The 23,625-nt window shown below is 44.1% G+C and overlaps 1 protein-coding gene across 1 annotated transcript in view; it reads right to left on the bottom strand.

The window, feature by feature from the left end:
- Positions 1-6,303, bottom strand: part of SEC63 (SEC63 homolog, protein translocation regulator) — a 57,066-nt gene extending 50,763 nt beyond the window's left edge. Inside the window, exon 1 of the mRNA XM_062572679.1 lies at positions 6,095-6,303. Coding sequence (XP_062428663.1) covers positions 6,095-6,218 — 124 coding nt within the window. The 5' untranslated portion in view covers positions 6,219-6,303. The remainder of the gene's footprint in view (positions 1-6,094) is intronic.
- Between the last annotated feature and the right edge of the window lie 17,322 nt (positions 6,304-23,625).

The raw sequence follows: 23,625 nt of genomic DNA, 5'->3' as shown, positions 1-23,625 counted from the left end.
CTTGCATGCAGCCCCCCTCAACTTCTCTATCAAGGTGACTGTGCAGGCAGCACTACACTTCAACTCTCACAAGGCGGGTGAGAACAGAGGAGCAGCAAGCTGGCCAGCCTAGCACAGATGCTTCTGCTGTAAGCAGCACAGTATCATCAATGGCTAAGTTTGACTACTGCCCTTCTAAATGCACACGATACCACTGTGGAATCAGTATGTTCCCAGTCACTAATACGCCTAACAAAGGGGGGGGGGGAAGTGATATGACTGCAACAAAATGGATTATTTTTACTAAAAATATGGGAATATTCTCTATAAACTGGACTGCATGAAACCCAAGGTGCAGAATCATTGTTTGGCCTTAAAGAGACATATAAACGTTATGGCTCCAGTTCTTCTAAGATGTGTATTCATCCACTTTTTAAAGATGGAATTAGAAGGGCCTTGAGAGCTACGGATGAAAAAAAAATACACATCACACACACACACAAAAACAAACACTATACACATGCACAAAACCTTACCAATACTTAAGCAAAACACCTCTATATTTATACTACTACTTGTATATCCAGTATAGTGGAAAGATTCCTCGTACAATAAACCTTTACAGGGTGTCAAATCTTTCATTCAAGGTTTTGAATGTGTGTCAAGTACTACCTACATATATATCTATTTCTATACTCTGCCCAGCCTCAAAGCAAAAGCCTGGACTAGAATTGGGGTTCTCAAACTGCCTATGCTACTTACAGAGACATGGTATCTTCCAAGATTCAGAGGGAACAGCCTCCTTTAGCTAGCTTTCTGTATTTCTTCCAGCTGAATATTCTTCAAGTAAACTTTAGATACATCCTCAAAACTGGACATATTTGAGAAGGGAAGTTGCAGAGTAATAAGGTTAGTGAGCAAGAGTGCAGCCTTAAGTATAAGCATATGGCTCTTCGAAGCATGGAAGGGCAAAAAAAAGATAAGTTAATTAAAAAAAAAAGCACTCATACACATCACAAGGACTGCTATCATAATGAGAGTAAACTGAATAACTTTACCTATTTCATGTCAATATGCTTACTTTTCCCCCCCAAATAGGAAAAAGTAGCAACTCATCCTTTTTTTTTTTTTTTTTTTTTTGTCATTTTTACAGTAAGTTTTCAGTTCTTCCACTTCAGTAAAGAGTATCTACATTCCAAGCAGAAAAGCTCCTATGGTCTCTTTTCTCCCAAAGAAGAGACTTCAAGAGAAAACTTTTATTAACATTAATCTCTGTATTCACAAAGCTATTATTCTTTGGGGCATATGAACTGTTTTAAACATCTTGTTTTGTTCAAGTTAATATAAAAGGTTCAGAATAGAAACCTTAGTCTTTCACTAGCTTTGTAACATATTATGAATACTCAGTTCCCTAAGAACGGGGTAATTTATTTAACGTAGACCCAAATCAGCTCCAAAATTGCACTGAACAAGCTTTCATACATTCATGTGTACATAACTTCAAAATATACCATTATCTATGACTACCTGTTTCAGTACAGGTTTATAATCATGTGTCTCAATTCAACCGTGCAAGGTATATGTCAAAAAGTACACAAAGTTCACGTATTACACAATCAGCATTGTGTAACACCTGATGCATTAGCCAACTAACTCATTCACCTCCTGCTCTACCATTTCCTTCCTGGATGACGATGTTTAACCTGCACAAACTTATAATCAAGCTGACTCAAAGCAAGTCCAACATGAAAATAACTTTGACAGACACTTATCCATGCTTAACTGCTTAGATGAAGCATCTTTTCTTCAACTCTCAAGGATAATTTTTTGAAAAACAAATTTTAAATTTCTCATTTCAAAAAATATCTTAATTTAAAAAGTGAATTTGCTTTTAGCAACCACACTTTTGATTCCAAATCAAGAACACTTCTTGCAACAGTTTTCCTCACTGTAATTATGCCAAAGTTACACCAGTATTTACCCAAGAAAAAGGCAGTCCACAACAAGCGAGAGAGGTTTTTTTTAAATTTGTATCTTAAAGCATGTATGTACATATTTTAAAGAGACAAGTCAAAGGTAAACAGCATGACAGTTTCACCATCACTTGAAGCCAGCACCACCACTGAAAGAATCAGTCGCCTTTCAACTCAGAGCTGCTTCCTCTACCTCTGCCACCCTTGTGCTAGCACAGACATCTATGAAGTGAAGCCAATCAGGAGACCAATAGAAATCAAAAGTAACATATGGAAAAAACCCACAACAATTAGTTTCAGCCAAGATCAGTTCCTTCCAGCCCAACACACTGTTCAGAAGCCTTATTTGGCACTCAGAGAGGAAAGAAATACAAGACCTCTTCTGTAAGAGCACTACTACCTTGAAGCAATTAAGAAACTATAGCCCAAGACACAAAACTAACCAATTAACCTTTTACAATAACTGTATTAGTTTTACAACGAGCAGTGAGGAGATACTGTCTTTGAAACAATTCTCTTTTACAGAAACAATTATCCACTTGTTTGGTTTATCAAAGCTGAGGTAATGAAATTACAGGGTAGCTCATTCAGTGAATATAGCATGACAGCAACTCCCCCTACATCCCAAATAAAAATACTGATTCCTACCACAGGCTGTAGCAACACTTCATATGGATTTTCCCAGAATGCCTTGGAGGAAAAAAAAAAAAAAAAAAAAAAAAGACAGGCTCAGCAACCCAGAAAATACAAGCAATACAATTTTACTCAGTATTTGAGAGAGACAAGAAGTTAAACCATGCTGCTCTTCAACACAGCAGTGCTGAAATGGCCTTTCAAAAGTTTCTTGTAAAAAGAAGTCAGAATGAAACCTTAGTGGCTTGTCAGAAGACTCTGTTACTAAAAAGTCAACATTAGTAATATATTCTGAGTTTCCTCTTAGTAGTAAAGCAATGATATTCCTACTTTCCAATTTTCACTATGGCAAAAATAAACACTTTTTTTCTTTATTTCACACCACATGGTTACTACAAAATTACAGCACAGCACAAACCTTAAAATGTGAGGGAACTGTACCTCTACTAGCAGCAAGTCCCAAATTTTTGGTTCTAAGCATCATTAGAAGAAAGCTGGCAATGCTCTGTACTTCTGCTCCTTACTCTCCACTGCCTATGTCTACCTTAGAATCAAGTACCACTAAACCTATGGTGGTGCATTTACAGAGTGCAACAGCAGACAATGAAGGCTCGATATCCACACTCTAAGTATGGATATGGATTTTTACTTCAGACTAGCTCTACTCTGCTCTCACTAATCAAATTGCCATTATTGTCTGAGACACATCTTCTAATTTACTTTTGCCCAGAAGAAATCTAGTCTGTTTAGGGTGCTCTGGTTCACAGTGTGAAAAGGTCTTGAAGTGAGGGGGACAACTGTGTCATCTGCTTCAGAAGTACAGCCCGATTCCATCCTCTCATTCTCCAAGGTTCAGCTAGAGCAGGGAACAACTGGTTTGTCTATCTAGACCTAACCAAAGCCACAAAAGCATCTGTACATTAGGTTCTCTAGGACAGACAGGACAAAACAATTCCAACATAAAAATATTGGAGTTGGTCCTACACTGAGGCAGCAGAAGTCTGATGGCATTTATTCAGTTTGGTCCTATATTTGTTTCTCACCTTTTGGAAAACTCTAAACTAGCATCAGAATTCACATCTCATATCAGAGTTTGGATGCTAATTATAGGAATCAGTGCTGGAATCTCTGTGCTGGGAGACTGCTCTTCTGAGGACATAGTCCTTCCCCTAGCTTCCTAAGCTCTGTGGTTGGGGGGAGGTAGGTTTTTTTTTTTTTTTTTTTTTTTTTAACACTAGTGAATTACTCTGAAAATGAGAATTCATGGCTAATCAATCAAAATTCTGCATCATCATATGGTTGTAATTAATTCCTCAAATCCTGTTTCAATATTGGAATAGGAACAATCCAATTCACACAAAGTTGTGTGAAGACTATTCAGAGGAGTTTGCTGGAAACAACTCACAAAAAGAACTGCCTACTCGAACAACAATACTATGAAGCAAGAAAGCACTCCACTAGTTTTGGATGTGATCAGCACAACACCTCAACTTTTTATTTAAGACAAGCCATGCAGAATACAACCACAGAGCACCAACTATGACACATGCAAGGAGACTGCAGGCACACTACTACACTGTACGCATGAAGTAGGACCATACCCAAAGTTTAAAATCCTTTAAGACAATTATTAGGCACAAATCATTCCTTCATTTCCATCCATTGCTATGCTTAGTAATTTTCACTTGGTTGGCTCATTTTCTATACCAGCAGCACAATAAAATTTATCCCGTGTTTTACAAAGCTATAATAAACCGTGCTTTTTAAGAACCTAGTACTACTATCTATCGAACAATATGCAGTAGGCCCTCCACACACATGCAAAACAATGCTAGCTAGATGTAAAGAAATGAGGAATGTTTAACTGCAGGCCTCTCTAGAAATCCTTGATACTGGGTACAATCCATATAGCCATGTTCTAAAATTTCATTTTCATTTTTTGTCATTAAAATGGCTGTGAGAATAGTACCGTATATGAACACCAAATTAACACTGGTACAGTGTTCCCAAGTTTGACAACATTTTTACTGCTTTTGCTGCTTCCGTCAGCCACTTGAAATAGTTAACAGTAAATCTAAACCCCTAAAAACTACAGAACAAGTACAATGTTATCCAGGAGGAAGAATGATTTTCTCCCCCAATTCCTTCCACCTTACATAAGAACGAGAAAAACAAAAATCCTGTGGTTTAGGAAAAGGTCACAGAGGAAGAGTTTTCTCCCTCCAATCTCCTATTCCTTAATAACAACCAAAAGATTACAAAATGTCTTCAACAACTGTAATCCCTCCCTCTTGCAACAGCCAGGACTCAGCAAGACAAGCTAGATCTTTCTTTCTCTCTTTCCAGCAGAAAGAACTAACTCCTCGACTACACAATGGGCAGTATCTGGAGGGCAAGGAGATTAACTCTCCGAAGTGAGTTGGTAGCCAGAACCCTATCAGAAGTCAACGGCATGTTTACCAGCAACTAAGATTGTTTTGGTGATAAATCATAGGTGTTTACCAAATATGGTTTTGTCAATTTTTAATCACTTACTACAAGATGTGGGATTAATATTTCATCATTGATTTTTTTTGCTTTATTTAATCTACAAGAATATAGGTAACACAGAACCACAGAAGCCCTATAAAATGCCATTCAAGAAACATTAAATAACCATGAGGCTATTTTGAAGGTAAAGAGGAGGAGGAAACAAAAACAATTACAAAGCTCAAATGTTTTTAAAAGGTCAGTAGTTTCAGGGATTGGAATCACCAAATAACTCTGTTCTAGTGAGCATTTATTAATATCCTGTCTTTAAACACAGAGAGAGAAAATAGTTCTATTTTCTGTTTCAAAACTCCAGTTAAAAATGTGTTCCTGTGCAGACTATGTACCAAAATGCCTTCTCCTTCTAAGAACAGAAAGGATAGAGGGAAAAACTGAAATTTTAATTTAGAAAGTCTTCAGATAAACTTTCTAACACATTTTTGAGCCACAAGAAGAAACCCAAAGAACAGAATAAAAACCAAGCACTTAAGACATTTAAGAGCGACTTTCAAAAGAAGAAATAAAGTTCCATTTTTATGCTCCCTGTGACCTCACAGTATCTAAAAGCAGGATTTGGCAACTTTTCCTCCTTGGCCTCAACACCAAAATAACATTCGGTAATTTCTTCTTTCCTCCCCATCAACATTCAGGTCACCCACGCTGAAACAGCCCAGGAAAGAGAAAGAAAAAAATCCCAAACAGAGCAAAAGCCCAGCGAAAACCATGACTCTGCAGGAGCAGGATTTGCGCCTCTGCCACGAAGATTCCCCCCTCCCTCCCCACCTCAGCACCGTTCAGTAAATAATCATTTTTAAGAGAGCAGGGAGAAGCCCGGTGTGCCCTGCTGTCGGGGCGAGCCCCGGCGGCCGCCCGGGGCCCCCCGGAGGCCGCCCAGGGCCTGCGGCCCCCGCCCGGGCCGCCCCCCGCGGCTCCCTCCGGCCCGGGGGCCCGCGCGCAGGCCCGGCCCGGGGGCCGCTCACCGGCGTGCTGGTCGCGGGGCCACAGGTAGTAGGTGGCGGGGATGACGATGAGCCCCACGAAGCTGGTGAGGAAGTAGAAGAACGTGTTGCCGCTGTCGTCGTACTGGAACTGCTGCCCCGCCATGGCCGCTCAACCGCCGCCGCGCACCGCGCGCGCGCGCAACCGCCGCTGCCCTGCCCCCGGCGGCGCCACCAGCTCCCTCCCCCCCCGGGCGGCCTGGTCCCGCCGCCGCCGCCGCCGCTCGCACGGGGCCGAGCCGGCCGCTCCGCGATCCCGCGAGAACGGACGGGCGCGCGCGCGCCCCCCGCCCCTGCGCCGGCCTCCGCCACGGAAGGAGACGTGTCACTGTGCAGCCACCATAGCCATTGTGGCGTCACAGGCGGCGCACGTGCCTCCTCCTTCTCTCCCTCCCCCCACCCTCTCCCTCTCTCTGATTGGCCCGCCCCAGGCCCCGCCCTTCGCCTTCCAACGCTCCGCCCCCCGCGCGGGCGGGCCGAGGTGGTGGCGTGGCGGGGGGGGCGCGGCTGCCGCCGTTAGGGGCCCTGAGCGTCCCGGTCCCGGTCCTGGTCTCGGTCTCGGTCTCGGTCCCGGTCCCGGTCCCGGTCCCGGTCCCGGTCGCGGTCCGGGAGGGGCACCGAGGGGCACCGCGACCCGGTCTGGCTCCTGCAGGCGGGTGTCCGAAAGGAGTGGCCTGTGGCGAGCCGGTCCTCGCCGCCGCCGGGCCGCCTCCGCTCCCCGCAAAATGGCGCCCCCCCCCCATCACCCCGGCATATGGCCGCGGGTATGCGGCCCCCTCTTCTCTGCCCGCGCCGAAAGTAGGTGTCCCCGCTGATGGCTGAGAAGTCTGGCCTCCCGGGAGGGCCAAGGAAAAGGGCGTTTGGCGTTTTGCTGCTCGCAGATGTGCCTGCGGAGGCTGTGCCGTCTTTATCCCCAATAAGACGGGAGCTGGGCTGCCCCTTGCGGGTGGTGGCTGCAGTTTGTGCTGGGCCTGGGGCAGTGGGGTCTACAAGGGGAGCTAAGCAGGCAGCAGGAATAGGGACAGCTAGGGGAGAGAGGAGGAGGAGGAGGGTAGGAGCTGTGGAGAAAAATTCAGAAGGTAAGTAAGGGGCCAAAAGGCACACAGTGATTTTTAAGAAAGATAGGAAATTGGGTAAGAAAGGGAGTTAAGACATACAAAGTCTTAAGGGTTAGGATGGTGGATGTATTCTCTCAGCAGCAGCTTGAGGGCAAACATTTCACATGCGTTTAACTCTGGTTTTGACTGCAGGAATCATCGTACTCTATAAGAAAATGTGACCCCAAAGGTGTGAAATCAAAAGGCAGAAACAATGTTGGCATTCATCGCACCGTTATTTGCTAGTTATCTGTTCAAAGTGGGAGAAGCTGCTAATCATACCCATTTTGTAAGTACATGCCAACCTCAAAAGCTTCATCTCAAGTGTTCTGCTACTTTCTATCTCTATGTTTGTAAATGCAGAGTATGGGGAAGTAGTACACAGAAGTTGCAATAGCATCAAAGAAGGGGAGAGGTTGGCCCTAGCTTAGTAGGAAGTGTACCATTTCAGCATTAAGAAAGGCTGTGATGTGTCAACTGGAGTGAAAGTAATATGCCACAACCAACAAATAAGCAGATGTCCTAGTGCCACGATACAGTAATTGATAGATGGAAGTCTTGTGAAAATAGGCTCATAGAGGAGGGAGACTTGAGGGTGCTCCAAGTTGGCAGAGCAGGAATGGGTGAGCTAACATCTTAATGGACACTGAAAAACCCACAGAGGAGACATAATGGGTAAATGCCCTGTGGAAAATCTCTAGTCAGTGTATGCAGCTAATCACAGGAGCCAGATCATGAGGAAAATAGCCCTGCAGATCATGCTGCAGATCATGGGAGTATTCAAAGCCCTTGTTTTGTAGCTAACTCCTGATTTTCAGTCCTGGGTTGTTTGCAACATTGTTCTTTTGTCTGGTTTGCTTGTTAGGGTTTTTGCCTGTGGTATTAACTATCTACTGGTCAGGGAATTCTGGGTCTGCTCTGGGTGTCATCCTGTCTCACCTTCCCCCACCAGCCTGTTACAGCTGTAAGGCAGGAGTAATTGGAAATTACGGCCTGGGAAGAAGAATTCCTGCTGTCCAGCTCTGGTAGTGCAGGGGACCCCAGGAATGGAGGTGTGTTGCACAGTCCTTGAACAGCAGTGAACATAGCCCATTCTAGCATGGACTCCCAACAGATCTGGTTTGTTTGAGTGCTGTTGCTTATGTACATAACTCACTGTAAATATTAGTGGTTATCCCTTGCTTCTAAGGGGGAAAGGAGATTCAGCATTGCTTTTTCCAGTCATGGACTGTCTGGAAGATGATTTAAGCAAAAATAGCCCTATCTACTTGGATTTCAAGTACAGCTGGATCCACTGGAGATGAAGAGAGCATTATGGGAACTCCTAGATACCTGTTTCTAACCAAGAGGAATTAGATTTTCTGGAAATGCTGTCAAAGTACTTTAACCAGTTGTTTTAGTGCACAAAAGTGCTCTTTTTCATGGCATGCCTTTGTCATGCTCTTTCACCTGAGCAGAGTCTGTGCAAATGGATTGCTGCAGTTATCCCTGTGATAGTGGGGGCTATGCTACATCTCAGAGAACACTTTTGTGGTTAATCTGGTCTTCCTTCAGCACTCTGCTGCTGCACTTGGTTCAAATTGTTTGGTAAACATTTACCCGTGGAGAACATTGTGCACACTCCTTCATTTGCACAATGTTTTCATAGTTGTGGCATCTCTTGTGCGTCCACTGACAATGTTGACTTTGTCTCACTGCTGATTACTCCAGGCTTTTATCAGGGCAAAGTTACGGAAGAATGACCTGCGTTCAGTCCTTCCTAAATTCCTAAACACATGAGCCAGAGACCCAAACAGCTAGTAGGGTTATCTTCCGGTGTAAGGGGGAAGTGGTACTGTGAAAGCAGAGAAACTTAAGCCTAATTCCTGGAACTGTACAATAACCAATCCACATTCATACTCAAAACCCGCCCATTTTCTGATGAGCTGGACAAATCTTCAGTCCCATGTGCTGCCTAGAAGCACACCTGCAGTTTTATCAGGAGCAGCTTGGAGGGATGAAACAGCTCAGCAGATGAAGAAGAGGAAGAGCCAGATCGGTAGAAAGATAGTGTTTTGACAAGACCCTATAATCTCTGTGAGATCTCTGTAGGAGAAATCTGATAAGGCACCAACGGTAACAGTCAGACTGGTCTAGCAGGTAGGAATGGTGAAATTTAGAACATTTCTGTTGTAATAAGAGATGTAAAATATACCAGCTGCATTCAGAGTACACTTTCAAGAACTGAAAGAGTTTATGACTTGGGAAATGGAAATCATAATCTAGCAGATATGCCCACAGCAGTGGGGGACAAGTATTCCACATGTCATCATCTTGCTGATCTTGTTTGAGGTAGTGAACTACCTTTGTAGAACAGATGAAATCTAGAAAGCAGAAATTTCCAGAGGTACTGAATGGCCGGCAGATGGCAATCAAACACAGCACTGGGAAGCTCTCCAGCTCATGCTGTTGCTAAACAAGTCTAATAGGAAGGTGATGGATTTCAAATGGTTTGCCAGCTTTATAGGTATATGACTTTCTACAAAATGTAGTGTGACATATAAGTCTACCATATCTGGGTCATTAAACCAACAAACGAAGAATGTTCTTAGTGTATTTTAGATGAGGAGAGAAGGTAACAGATTTGCATGACGTATGTCATTGAAATGGGCATTATTAGCAAAAGAGTTCTTTGTAAGAACTTCAGAAACACCTGTAGTGTGGGATAAGCTATATGCATGAGAAAGGCAGTAGAATCTGTGCTGTGTATGTAACTATGATCCACCACAGGCTACCTGGCAGAATTCAGTGGCAGAGCAGACCCTGCCTTTGCTCTGCCTCTGGTCCCACAGCCACCTCTGCTCTGCAGGCAGCAACACATAGGAGCCTCTGTATCTGACCCAGTTACTTTAGAAATGTTCTTCCTACAAGTGCGTGCTGTGTAACAAAAGATGGCTAAGTCAGTTAGTTCCAGTCAGCAAAAGTAGTGTATGTGACTGACCTGAACACCTCTGAACAGAAGTCTCTCCTCAAAGGAAGTGCCTCCAACTACTCCCACTGGGAGAGGTGGATGCCTGCATCCTCTTCCCTGCAAACACAGTTGCCTTTCTGGCTAGCACTTTTTATAGTCGCTGTTTTGTTTATTTCTGGCAGAGAAGCCAAAATCAAATTAATGGCCCAGTGACCCACCCTTGGGTCACAAGGGGGCTATTTCCTTAGGATTTACATATAGAACCAGAGTTGGTTTTGGTGGAAATGAATACAGCAGTTCACCAGGACAGTAGAGGAGTACAGCTGTGCAATGCATCTAATGTGACCATATGAGAAAGAAAAATTTAACTTCTGTCTGGGGTGCCCACAAGTGTGTCAGTCCCTTTGTTTGGGATTACCACAATCTTGCCTCCCACAATTTGGATTTGGTTCCACCTAGGGATGAGAAAAGGCACATAATGCATTCTCCTTGGCATGGTTCCCAGTATTTTGGTGTGATTGCCAAAGAATCTTTCATAGATCCTCTCCTGGCAAGTCACAAGGATTCAGCCAATCCTATAGCAAAGAGATGGCAGGAGGAGCACCCGAGGGCAGTGGTGTAAGAATTTGTAGGATAGGGAAATGGAGCCCATAGGGGCTGCATGCTGAGTACTGCAAAACTTCTCTCAGTGGTTACAGATGACAAGAAATTGTGGGTATTTCCTGGTGCGAGATGAGAAATTCAGGAAAAAGTTACTCTAGCAAGTTGCTTGCAGCTTGTGTCTCAGCTAACTAGAGATTAATGGCAGCCAAAACCCACAATGCCACCCAATTTTGTGCCAGAAGAACAAGAAAGGTGGGAAGAGAAGAGCTTACATGCCTTGTGGCTGCACCATCATCTGTGCTGTTTGAGCTGTGGATCCTGGGGCTTTACCCTCAGTAGGAAATCCAACAGTCAATGGAGCTGCATCAGGAATTAATTTTGTCAGCATTTTGGCCTTCTTTCCTTCTTCCAGCTTGGTGGTAGGGATGCTTGTGGGCTGAGAATTGTGGATTGGGCAGTGCTTTAGGTGTGGGGGGTTTCCACAGACCTAGGTCCAAAATGCTGAGCTGTAACAAATCAGTCCAGCCTCTCTAGGCCCTTGGGGAGAGGTAAGGACAAGCTCCTTCCCTCTTTCTCATCTTTCTTTCTCACCTTTTCCTCTTCTTCCTCTTTTTTTCTCATCTTTCTGTCTTCCTCCTTTTTCTTTCTTTTTCTTTCTATCTCTTTCCCTTCTTTCTCTTCTTTCTCCCTTTCCCTTCTTTCTCTCTTCTTTACCTTTCCTCCTCCTCTCTCACAAAGGGAGCAGCCTGCCCCCTGCCTAGGTTTGGTATTGCTGTGAGGGTTCTGCTATTGAGGAGGTGCAGGCTTTGCTGCAGGGTTTCAAAGGCATCAGCACAGCACGGTAATATTGTAAATACTAATGATGAAAGCTGGGGCACTGCTGCTGCTTCTCTGTGATTAATTCCAGCAACTGGGACTCAGAGGTATTATGAGGATAGGCACAACAAAGATGCAGTAAGTGGATTATCTGGAAAGCCCACCCCCCTTATTTTTGGTCCGAGTTTCCCGCTTTTGTTCATTATTTTAAAACATGATTTTAAACATAGCCTAGAATTGATGCAATCGTTCTGTCTTCAAAATTGTGAATAAATTGTAAATTATACTTAAACCTGGCACTCAGAATTCTTCAAACAATATCTGTTTTGATACTTGACCTTATGAATTGGGGAAGACAGAAGTAAGTCACTAAGATTCCTGTGTATTGAACTATTTTCCAAGCTGATTATAAAGCTTAGGGCTCAAATGGTCTTTACACAGAAACTCACAAAATGCCTTTTCTTTGTAAAGGGTTATCATCACCCAATTCATTTTACCTCTGATTTGGCATTAGAGGTATTGTTTACTCCTCTGCTGCTCCAAAAATGCTCAGGAAGTGTGATATTATGGTCCAGCCCACAGGCCTGGTCCAAGACACAGCAGCTTAGCACAGCATAACACTACAGTCTCTTTACCATGGCTGTTTTTTGTTAACAAATACTGTTTGAATGTTAAAGAAGGGCTTTCCCTGACATTTTATTTATTCCTCAATAATCTCAATCATGCTGCCAGTGATCAGGCAAAATTCTCAGTGACACCAATGTCTGACTGATACCAATGCAAGATTTGCCCAAGAAATAGGTGCAAAACTGTGAATGCAAAGTAATGCATAAGAACTTTTGCTGGTTTCCACAGGGTTTTTGTCAGGTTTCATTAGTGATTTATAATTAACTACAATTCTCTGATTTACAATTCTTCCTCCTTTGCTTGTTTTTAAGGGGCAGGAGCTTCTGGGTGTAGATTAAAGTGTCAGAAGGCAAAGGATAAAAATTGTTTTTCATTAAGATTAAAATGCAATTAATATAAAAGAGAAGCCATAGCGAAAAGGGACTTTAAAGACAGTACCTACTTGCTGGACCGATCTGCATCTCACTTTTGCATCTGAAGCAGATGTTTGTTGATATTTATTCATGATATGGAAATTAGAGCTAGAGGAGGACAGCTAGAGGGAAGGACAATTAAAATGGTCAAGGAGATCACCTTAATGAGAAGGGCTGGGACTCCACAGAGAAGGCTACTGAGAAGGGACATGCTCAAAGTTTACAAAACTGGTGACAGAGCAGTAAGTGGAAGTGCTGATCACAAATATTGCAACACCAGCATGGGGAGACTTGAGGGAACCAGTAGAAGACTGTTTTAAATCAGATGAATCAAAGTATGTCTTTATTCAGAAGGCAGTGAACTTCCATAGCTGTCAGCTACCGGAGGTTGGGGGAGTCAGAGTATCAGCAAGTTCATAAAGGGATTAGATGGAGAATAGATCCATACATGGATATTAAAAGGCCAGGATATTCCCCAAACATCTGTAGTACAACAGTGCTAGGTACAGCAGAGAATGGGGGCAGTGGGCCATGGGAGGTTGCTAGGCTCACATGCTCTCTCTAAAAAGTTATCTTCTACCACCAATGTACAGTGAAAGCAGCAACACATGTGCTTATATTCATACATGCACACTAACATCAGCCCACTTCCTGTGGTAGAGAGGTTTCTTTGCTTTGAAGAAGTGTCTTCTTTCATAAACAACCTTCTTCTCTGCAGCATAAATCAACAGTTTCTTGAGCACATGTTGACTTTTCTGCCTTTGCATCAGGAACATCCAGCCCAGATTCATCCTCCTCAGCCCAGATGATTTCCATTGGGTCCACACTCTCCCAGCCCAGATCTTCCGTGACATGGGAACTTACAGTGAGTTTTGCAGGCTCAGCCTTGCCACACAGCTTCAAGACATGCTTTTCAATGTTCTCCCACTTAAGAGGTGGTGAATCTGCAGTAGGTCTGGATTTTCTTTCGTGAGGTGCTCTACTGTGGAACCAGGAGGTGCTCTGAAACTCTTCTGCAGCATCCCAGCCAGGTACACTCCCCATATAGGCAGCTGCAGAAATAAGATTTATGGGCAACGGTTTGGGATGGACTCTGAAAAAATAGAGTGTCAACAATTTATAGCTGTGCCCTACAAGTATAATGAGTGCCCACATGACTTGTGTGCCTACGGCATCAGGAATGAGCTGGCCTTTGGTGCCAGAACGTAATCTTCTGTTCAGTGAGCTAAAACACTGATTACTGGAGATACTCGTGCGGAAGGCAGGGAACACAGCCATATGCTTGAGTCAGTGGTATTTAGCCTAACATAGGGGGCAGGTGTACACACATCTTTGGTACGGATAAGGCCAGGCTGCTGCTCCAAGAGATCCTAATTAACAGGGGTAGAGCCTGCCTAGCAATTCATGCTGGGTCAGCAAATACTCAATAGCTCCGGACCTGCTAAACTCAAAACACAGCTGCAAGGGGGATGCTGTGGACAGACAACTGAACAGCTTTGCTGCTAGGTGGAGGTGTGTTTTAATGTTTTTTTCCCCTCGCTCTTTGCCAATCTATATGAAATAAGGACCTATAAAAACGCCACGGTGAGTTTTTGTATTTATTTTTCCTTTACTGGTTTCCAGTTCGCCTCACCTTGCAGTCAAACAGCCTTTTTTTTTTTTTTTTTTTTTTTTTTAACCCCTCTCTTTAAATGTCAGGCTGATGCACACAAAGTCATATTGTATTCTGCCTGTCTCATATCTCAGGCACCAGGTGATAAAGATCCATAAACCAAATGCTGAGGCTGTGCAAGCATAATGAAGGGCATAATTTATTTCTATAGAGCTTTTATTATTATTCCTCATAGAAAGACTCAGTGACATAAATCTGTGACCACACCTTTTCAAACATAGACTACTATAGAGAGTCATTACTTACATGAGGTGAGGACATATAGATTGATTTGTACAATGTCATCATAGTATGATGACATTGATTCTATTATCAGTATTTATTTTCTAAGCTTTTTCTTATTCAGCTCATTTACCTTCTTAAACTCCCATTGCAAATGGACGGGCTTTATTCAGTGAGATACTCACAGCTGTGCTTAGGTTCCCCCTTCTCCCTGCCATACACCCCCCTCTCTGAACTGCACTGAGCATTTCACATTATTCCTTGAGATGTGTAATGATCTGCATTTTGCTATGAGATCGTTTTTTGAATTAGCAAGAGTAAAAGAAAACGTACTACCATATGTTTTTGTGCACTCCTAAAGCCTACTTAAAATTGATTGAGCAGATTTTAAAAGAACAATGCAAAGACTTTTAGCTCTCTTCTCCAGCTCTGTCAAAGGATTAAGAGAAACTGCCACTAGACTGAGACTTGGTATGATGCTATATTGAATTTTTTACAGCTGAGCTCTACATTTCCAAACATCAAGGTTTATAATGCAAATGCTACAACCTTTCATTCTTGTAACTTAGAGGAGCAATGCTATGATTTTAATAAAGCTGTCAGATTAAGTGACTGCATGGTTACACTATGATATTAATACACGTGCTTAACTGTCAATTAGTTAACTGGCTAATAAAAAGAGCCTAGCTTATAGGATTTTACTAATGAATATAATGCTTTGTTTCTGGGCAAAACATATGCTTTGGATATATAATTAGAAAAAGCCCCCTCTCTGTCCCCCATCGAGAGAGCATGTGCAGCTGAATAAAAGAGCTCATTATACCTGTGAGGGGTCAAAGTCTGTGGATCTGTAGCTTATGGTATTATGACAGATTACAAAATCACTCTATTATGTTAGTCAATCTGTTTCCAAGCACAAACTAGCAGGGAGCAGCACACTAGAAACTCCCAAGTAGGCACCCGTTGGCTTTCCCCAGAGGTCTTATGATGGGTCAGCTGTTGGTGACATCACTTCTGACAGCTCCCGTGTCAGAGCTGCAGTGTATGACTTCTGTCTCTGTTATTGTGGAGCCTCTTCATCGACAATCCATCCCTGCTTCACATTGCAAAGAGCTCCTGGTAAGAGCTGAAACAAATTTGAAATCCGTGGGTAGCCATCACTTGTGCTAATGAAAGAAAAAAGCAGAGTACTTATGCTCCATCTGACCTCTCTCAGGCTCTCTCCTTTTAAAATACTTTTTTTAAGAAAGTTTTTTTAAGCAGAGAGAAGAGCAGCTAAACAGCAACAGCTGGGAAAGAAAGTGTCAGGTTCAGCTTTAGTGCATTTGTGGGTTTAAAAAGAAGAAAAGTGGTTCATATGTGGGATAAAGAGAGTTCAGACATGATAGAGATCCTCAGAAATATTTGACTTTCCTAATCTTTCAGGGAAATCACTGTGCTGAAAAGTCTTTCATCAATTCAGCATAAAACTCCTTGGTACAAAGAGTAAAGAAAATCCTCTTGTATTCCAGAAATACACTGGTAGTCAGTACTGTGGGCACATACATCTATTTTCTAATGGTCTGAAAGGGTCATTTTCTTCTTCTCAGCTGTTCTTGTCATGAAACTCATAGGAGCTTGTTTCTCTAATGTGTCTTCCCCCTCTCAGTCAAATTTGGTTGAGATTTGCCAATAGACTCAAGAGTTACAAGGGAGTTGCTTGCTTTCACACACACACATTTATGCAGAACATAAGTGTACAAGTTTGCTTTCCCCACAAAGTCAAGCTAAGAGATGAACTTGCTTTATTCTTATTTGCTAGGGGCCTTTTTGTTGAAATACTGGGTTGACAGCATGCCTTTAACCATCTCATGTTTACAATAGGCATTGAAGGCACGCAACAGCAGAAGCAGCAGGGACGGCTTCTCTCATGATTCACTTACCTGCAGTGGCTGGGATGGGGGCAGAAATGTGTATTTAGCAGTCACAGTCTGAGATCACGGAGAACCAAGTGCTGGGCTGTGACAGATGTGGTGCTCACGTGACACCTCTGGCAGGGAGTGCCTGCTTGGAGCCTAGTAAAAGGGGGTTACAGGGCAGGTTGATGTTGGGGAAGAGGGAAAAGGTGTTTTCTGCAGTACTAAGCATTTGAGAGTGGTGGGCTGCCAATAAAATGCCAGAAAAAAAAGTCAAGTCACCACTCCATGGACATTGGTATTTCCTGTGCTCACAGAGATGTTGCTGGCAGAAAATAAGCAAGAACAGGATATGAGGCAATAGCAAAAAGTGGCTGCAGCACAGAATTTTGAAACCTTTCTTTGGTCCATGGGGTGATCTTGGATGAATTTTCAAAGCCATGTCCACAGGTTCACGTAGCAGCAGCAGCAAGTAGAGGGCTGGATGTAGCTGCAATGAAATGCTCAAGTGAGAAGCTAAGGACTCATGTGAAAAGCAGGCAGAAGAAAGCATTTACAGGATATATTAAGAAGTTTCTTTCATTGTGCAGACTCCAAGAGCTATGCTATACATAGCCCACCACTGCCAGCTGGCCTGCTTTGAACAAATATCTCTAAAGATACCATGATACATGACTTTGAGCAAGCCATGCACCTCCCTGAGCTTCCGTGCTTCACTCATCTCCTGATTTAGGCAGCAACTTCTTCAGCATTGCTAACCCCCAGGTTCAGAGGTGGTTCCCAGGCCAGAGAGTGTCCTGGTTCTTGGCACAAGGCTGTGGTAAGTGACCTGTGGTTGGTTTTGGAGACCCATCTGACCACTGATATTAAACCACTGTGTCAAGTGAGCATTCACAGTGGCTTGGCAGCTCCAGCAGCCTGGCAATTCTTGGCAGCAAACCTCACTGCAACTGCAAAGCACTGTAATAATTCTAAGCTGGCCCTTTCAGCACCCCTCCAAATCTCTGATCTAAAATACAAGGTGAAAAACTACAGTAAGAAACCTCTTCTTTTCCCTTTGAACCATTGGTTTGGGTCAGAAGGTGAGAATTTCCTGTAGCCTAGTTTCATTGTTACTATTGTGAGAATCAAAGGCAATTTCCCGTATATAAGGAAGCAAACTTTGCTGGAAAAAAAGAGAAAGGCAAAATCTGAGTGTTCAAAGACAGGTTTCAAATAATAAAAAAAAAAAACTTCTAGGTATTTTTAGAGGGGATTCCTGTTTTTCTTTTCTATTAATAATCTCGAAGAGCCTATAAACAAGCTCTGTCTATTCTTCTTGTTGATAATACTTGTTTTATCTTGGGAGCTAGCCCTCTATCTGTAGAGGTCGAATACAGACATGGTGTAAATCAGTTCATATCCCTTGAGATCAACAGAGTGACATTAGCTTGCATTGGGAACAATTTGTCCCATACACTCTGATGTATTAGCTAGCAGCTAGAGAGTTCATGACTTTTATATGTTTCAACAAAAGGCGTTAAAAAGAGCTTTTGATATGGTTATTTAGTCAAAGAGATCAAACGTTTCTCCTTTGCATTAATCCTTTTCATGTTTCCAGTATACAAAATAAATATTAAAAAAAAAAAAAAAAAAATCACCCTGCAGGTGTTCAGGCACATGGTTGGAGAAATAGCTGTTTGGGGCATATGTGCTACTGGAGCAACTGCAGAAGGGAAATGGCAAAGGTTTATAAAATCACAAACAGCATGAAGAATGTGAATGGGAAATAGTTATTTAGTCTTCCTCATCAAGCAAGAATTAGTGGACACAGGATGCTGGACTAGAGATGACCTAGAATGCCAGTGCTTATTTTCTTAACACTGTTTTTACACAGTTGCAACCCTAAAGGCCATTCCTGTAAAGCTAAGGATGCCCAGGACATGGGTGTCAGCAACACAAGAGATTTATCCAAGCAGGACCTTTTCTGTACTCAATGTATTGCCCAACCTGGTTGCACAGCCTCCGCTGTGTGTGTCAGTCCTGCATTGGGCCACTGGACAGGACTCTCCCAAAGGCTCTCGGACTTCCCAAGGGCCGTGCAAGTACAAGGAGCTGCCAGTATGTGCAGAAGGGTGACGAAGTCAGGTGATTTTCAAGCTGTTCCATGCATAGTCCATTCAGATTAGATCTGGAGTTTTTACTTCTGTTCATAAGTGTTACTAGAGGTGATAACACAGCATGGTTTCAGGCCCAGTCTTGCAGGGACACTCCTGGATGTCACTATCCCAGTTCCCCAAAGATGGAAAAGCCAACCAATATGTCATCTCCCCAGGTCATGGTTGCTCCAGGAGGTGGGAGACATTTATTGCAGGACCTGCCCCTCTGCCTCCTCCAGGGGCAGCATCCATCTTCCAAGGGCAGCCAGTGATCCTCACTCTCCCCCGGGGACCACTGGAGGCTCGCGTGGGGTCCATCCCCGAAGCAGGGCTAACCCGCTAGCCCAGGAGGGGAGGGGGAAGCCCTGCCTTGGGAGAGGCACCTCTGCTGCCCCAGGGCAGCGGGACCTGCTGGGACAACGGCCACCATCAGATCCATTAGCAAAAACACTTACTATTATTTCATTCCCTACCAGAATAATAGTAAAAAAAAAAAAAAAAAAAAAAAAAAACTCACAGCAGAAGTGTTTCCGCTTCTGCTTCCCCAGGAGCAAATCTTTTGTGGGCTTCTCTGAAACTGGTGGGTGCAGGAGGGTTTGTTGGAGGGTCAGGAGAGACTGCACTAATCTATCCCCCGGACTGCACTTGTTTGTATGAGCGGAGCTATTGTGTGTGTGCTAGGTATTACTGCTGCTCATGAAAGCTGCCCCCAAAATGTGATTTACTTCTAAGAAATAACAAAACCCAGGTTGCTGCTAGCAGCCATACTCTCTCATCTCTCCTGTTTTTTTATTTTTTTTCAATGACCTCTAAAATATTTTCCCATTAAAGCAAAATCTATTTTTAAGCTACCAATGTCATTAGTCATTTTTCAGAAGAGGCACATCTGACTGGAATTTATGCTCTTTTTATTCCCCATTTAGCCTCATATACATTTTTTTTTGTCAGTGAGTAAGAAGGGGGTGTCTTACACATATAAGTAACAATCTCTGGATTTTTTCCCTCTTCTCTCATCTTCCTCCTCAGGTCCCGGAAGTGAGTAAATTAGACAATCTGTGCATATAGAATTCACCTATATGTCCCCATTTCACTGATCCTTTGACACATAAAGGAGCTAAGAAGTAATGTGCTCTGAAATCAAGAAGATGCACTTAGCAGGTATTTATATTTTAAATATTTTTATCTGTCATCTTTATGCATGTCCATGTTATCTTATGCTTAAATGCTTGGAATGAGTTTCCAGTGTTAAAAATGAGAGTTTCATGCTGTCATACCATCAAGACAACATAAAGCTTAATTTCTGCCCTGGTTATATAAGACATTGTACTATTCCTTCAGACCCCTCTGAGCTGGGTCAACAAACACTTTGGAAAAAAAAATGTGCAGATCTTAAACTGAAATGTTCATAAATACAACCCACAGCAAATAAGAGCATATGCTTTTGCCTAAATTAGATGCCTGCAAGATTTCATATGTGATTCAGAACCATCAGTTCAGACGTTGAATGTGTAAGTCACAACCTGGCATCCCGGTTCAGAACAGCCACACTGCTGAGTTCCTCGTTACAGGGCAATTTTGCACGCAAAATTTTAGACACAGCAGCAGCAAAACCTGTACGTCCTAGATGATGAAGGCAGGTGAGAGATCCTAAAGAAGTTGAAGACACCTCTATATGCTTTAATCCGTGCTTTAGGTTACCTACGTATTTGCCAGACAGCTGGCTGCTGGCCGGACAGGTGTGTTGCTGCAGCAGTTAACCAGCCCGAAGGTGATACATGACCCATAAGAGCCCTGGTTTCCATCCCAGAGCTGCGTTCGCTCTGCAATGCAGGTAGAAAGCAAAGGACGTATGATTTTGTCCGAACCAAAGTAAGTGGATATCCCTCTGAATAAGAAACAAAAATGTTGCTGTTGTTCCCTGGTCACCTGGGGCAAGGCTTCATTAAGGAACCACCAAGAAAAATGACGGCAAAGTCATCATCGAGGGAAGCCTGCTCAGCGCTGCCCTGTTAGCAGCGGCTCCCTTCTATCCCGCTGTTGCACCTTCCCCAGCGAAGCCCACTGCATGTGTGAATTCCTCTGTGCTGGCAACGTTGCTTCTCAGGGCTTTCACCCCTACTCGAGCTACAGCCAGCGATCGCTGTTCCTGTCAGCAGCCCAGACGTCACGTTGCATGCCAGCACATGCTATGCAGATCCCGGCAAAAGCCTGGTGCCCATGCGGCAGGAGCCCGGCACTGGGCTTCAGCGGCACTGAGGATGCCCATCCGTGGCAGCAGCGGCATGGGGAAGGGAGCCTGGGAGGTGCGTGAGTTGTGAAGGGAGGCCAGATGCTTCTGCAGAGAGAAAACCATCAGCGCTGCTTCATCATGGAAACCCAGGCCGGGTGAGAGCAAGGGCGCACCTTCCCAGCTCTCTGCTTGGGAAGTGCCCCCTGAGAGTGCACCTGCTAGCTTCGTGCGTAGCTCTTCTTTCGGCTGCACGCCACAGTAATGTGAAGAAGCAGCACCTACTAGCTAAGAAGGGTTTCCGTACCTGCAGTGCTTTGCAGAGCTCATGTATTTATAATATTCGGTCCCTGGGAACTTTGACCTGATGTTGAATGTTCTGCCGGGAAGGGGATCTATGTTCAGGTGGAAAGCTCTCTCTCTCTCTCTTTTTTTTTTTTTTTTTTTTTTTTTTTAAGCATTTGGGAACCAGTATGGGATAAATGGTGCTTCCTAATGCAAAGCCACAATCTGCTTGTACTGCAAAATACCAAGCGTTACAGTGATTCAGCGGAGAGACCATCTTTGTTCAACACTTTGGATAATCGTCCATATGTGCTCACTTTCATCTCAGATAGTCTATTTTGCCCTTCCCAGTTTTGGACTTGTCATTGCTTTCCAACCCTACTGATGGTGAGACCCTGCTGTCCCCCTTGGTCAGCTGACTAACGCTTCTTTGGGAAAAGCTGCTTAGTAAATTTTGCATTATCATGAGAAGCCAGTTGCCATTGGATGAAATTATGGGAAGTTGCACCCATCCTGCTTGAATTAGGATTCTGAATATTAAAGATCCAGCAGAAACCATGTGGTGCAGAAGCCTTTCTGAGATGGCAAATATTACTGCATCATGTCGCAGCAGGGCAGAGCTAAAAGAAGCAGCAGAGATCATGGACTTCATAGCCGAGAGGCGTAACACCGATTCCTCGGAGCACAGGAGGACTTGTCGGTTTCTCTCATAGATTTTAAAGCTAGAAGAAAGGGTTACTGATGGTGAGGATGGTCTAGCTCAGCACACCAGTCGCAGGTGTCCAGTTCCCAACCCTTACATCAACGCTCACAGCTTGTGTAGAACTGGAGTGCTGGTTTGTCGCCTGCAGGGGCTCCCCAGGCTGTGCTGAAGGGCACCATGAGAAATGACCGGGAAAAGCAAGGTCACACACCCGATAAAGCCAGCCTTGAATAGGAAAATTCAAATCTCCACTAGAAAAAGAGCTATCGGTTGATGTAAGGCTGAGAAACATGAACTCATCAGTTCAGATTCAGATTTCTGGGTCCCATGGACACGGCGGCCCCACGACTGCAAGCAGAGGCACAAGGAAAACGTCAAGACTAGTGGCGAGATGAGAGCAAGCAAAAACCAGCCAGCTTAAATCTGGGACAGGTAAAATGCCTGAGCCAGCCAATATCCAGGTAGATGCACTGGCTCACGTTGCCCCTGTTACCTGTGCCCTTGCTGAGGAGAGCAGCTCATCCCCAGGTCAGCGTTACAGATTCCCACCATTGAGTCGGTTCAACAAGCCTTCAGTGTCCCATGGTTGGACCTATAGCCTGGGGTGAGGCTTTGGGGTGCCACAGCTCCCCCGATGTCCCTGGGGAGAGGGCTCAGGGTGCACTCGCAGAGGCACTCGTGCCACCAAGGACATGCCAGCACTGGGGCCCAGCATCCACCAGTCCCACACCAATGACTTGGGCAACACAGGCAGTGCTGCAAGTCTGTGCTTTAGCAAAAGTCATAGTGGTGGTTTTCTTTCAGGTCCAAAAACTCCATTGTTTTTTCTTTCTGAGGTAAAATAGCTTACCATTGCTTCACTGCACTGGGGAATATTGTTATATTTATTATGTATTTCCATCCTTCCCCAAACAATGCTGTTAAATGTGGAGAAGAGCCACCGTCTGTGGTCATTGGCGAGCTCCTGCCGGCAGCCTTCCCTGGGGCAGCTGGGCACACACTGCGCTGCCTGCTGCAAAGGGCAGCGGGCTAAACATCATTGAAATGAAGAGGCAGAGTGAACGGAGTCTGCCTGGGCCAGGCCGGACAGACAGCCAACAGGCAAACTGAAGCCAAGGAAATTGCTCCAGGGGGGAAAGAGGAAAAAAAAAATGGAAGGCTTAATCTTAGTAAAAGTATAGTCCCTGAACACTGGCAGGGTCAGGGTCAGATTGGGTTACGTGTTGTATAAGTCCCCATTATACAAGCTAAGGCAGGGTAGAGACTTTCCCAGGACTATTCAGTCCTGCTTTCTATTGCTCAGTTTTGCTGTTACTCATTCATTCATTTTTTTCTTAGCTGTCCCTCCTCCAGGCATTCACTGGGACACTAAACTCGCCACAGAATCACAGAATGGCTGAGGTTGGAAGGGGCCTCTGGAGATCATCTAGTCCAACCCACCTGCTCAAGCAGGTCACCTAGAGCATGTTCGACAGGGTTCAAAATCCAGGTGGGTTTTGAATATCTCCAGAGGAGACTCGACAACCTCTCTGGGTAACCTTTTCCGATGCTCTGTCACTCTCACAGTAAAGAAGCTTTTCCTTATATTCAGGTGGAACTTCCTGTGTTTCAGTTTGTGCCTATTGCCTCTTGCCCTGTCACATGGGACAACTGAAAAGAAACATGGGACAACTGAAAAGTCCCATCCTCTCTTGACACCCTCCCTTCAGATGCTTATACCCATGTATAAGATCACCCCTCAGCCTTCTCTTCTCCGGGCTGAACAGGCCCAGCTCTCTCATACTCTCCTCATATGAGAGATGCTCCAGCCCTCTGATCATCTTCATAGCCCTACGCTGGACTCTCTCCAGTAGCTCCATGTCTCT

This window comes from Rhea pennata, chromosome 3 (genome assembly GCF_028389875.1).
Source record: "Rhea pennata isolate bPtePen1 chromosome 3, bPtePen1.pri, whole genome shotgun sequence".
In the NCBI taxonomy this organism is placed as follows: Eukaryota; Metazoa; Chordata; class Aves; order Rheiformes; family Rheidae; genus Rhea; species Rhea pennata.
This window is presented reverse-complemented; position numbering and strand designations above follow the sequence as displayed.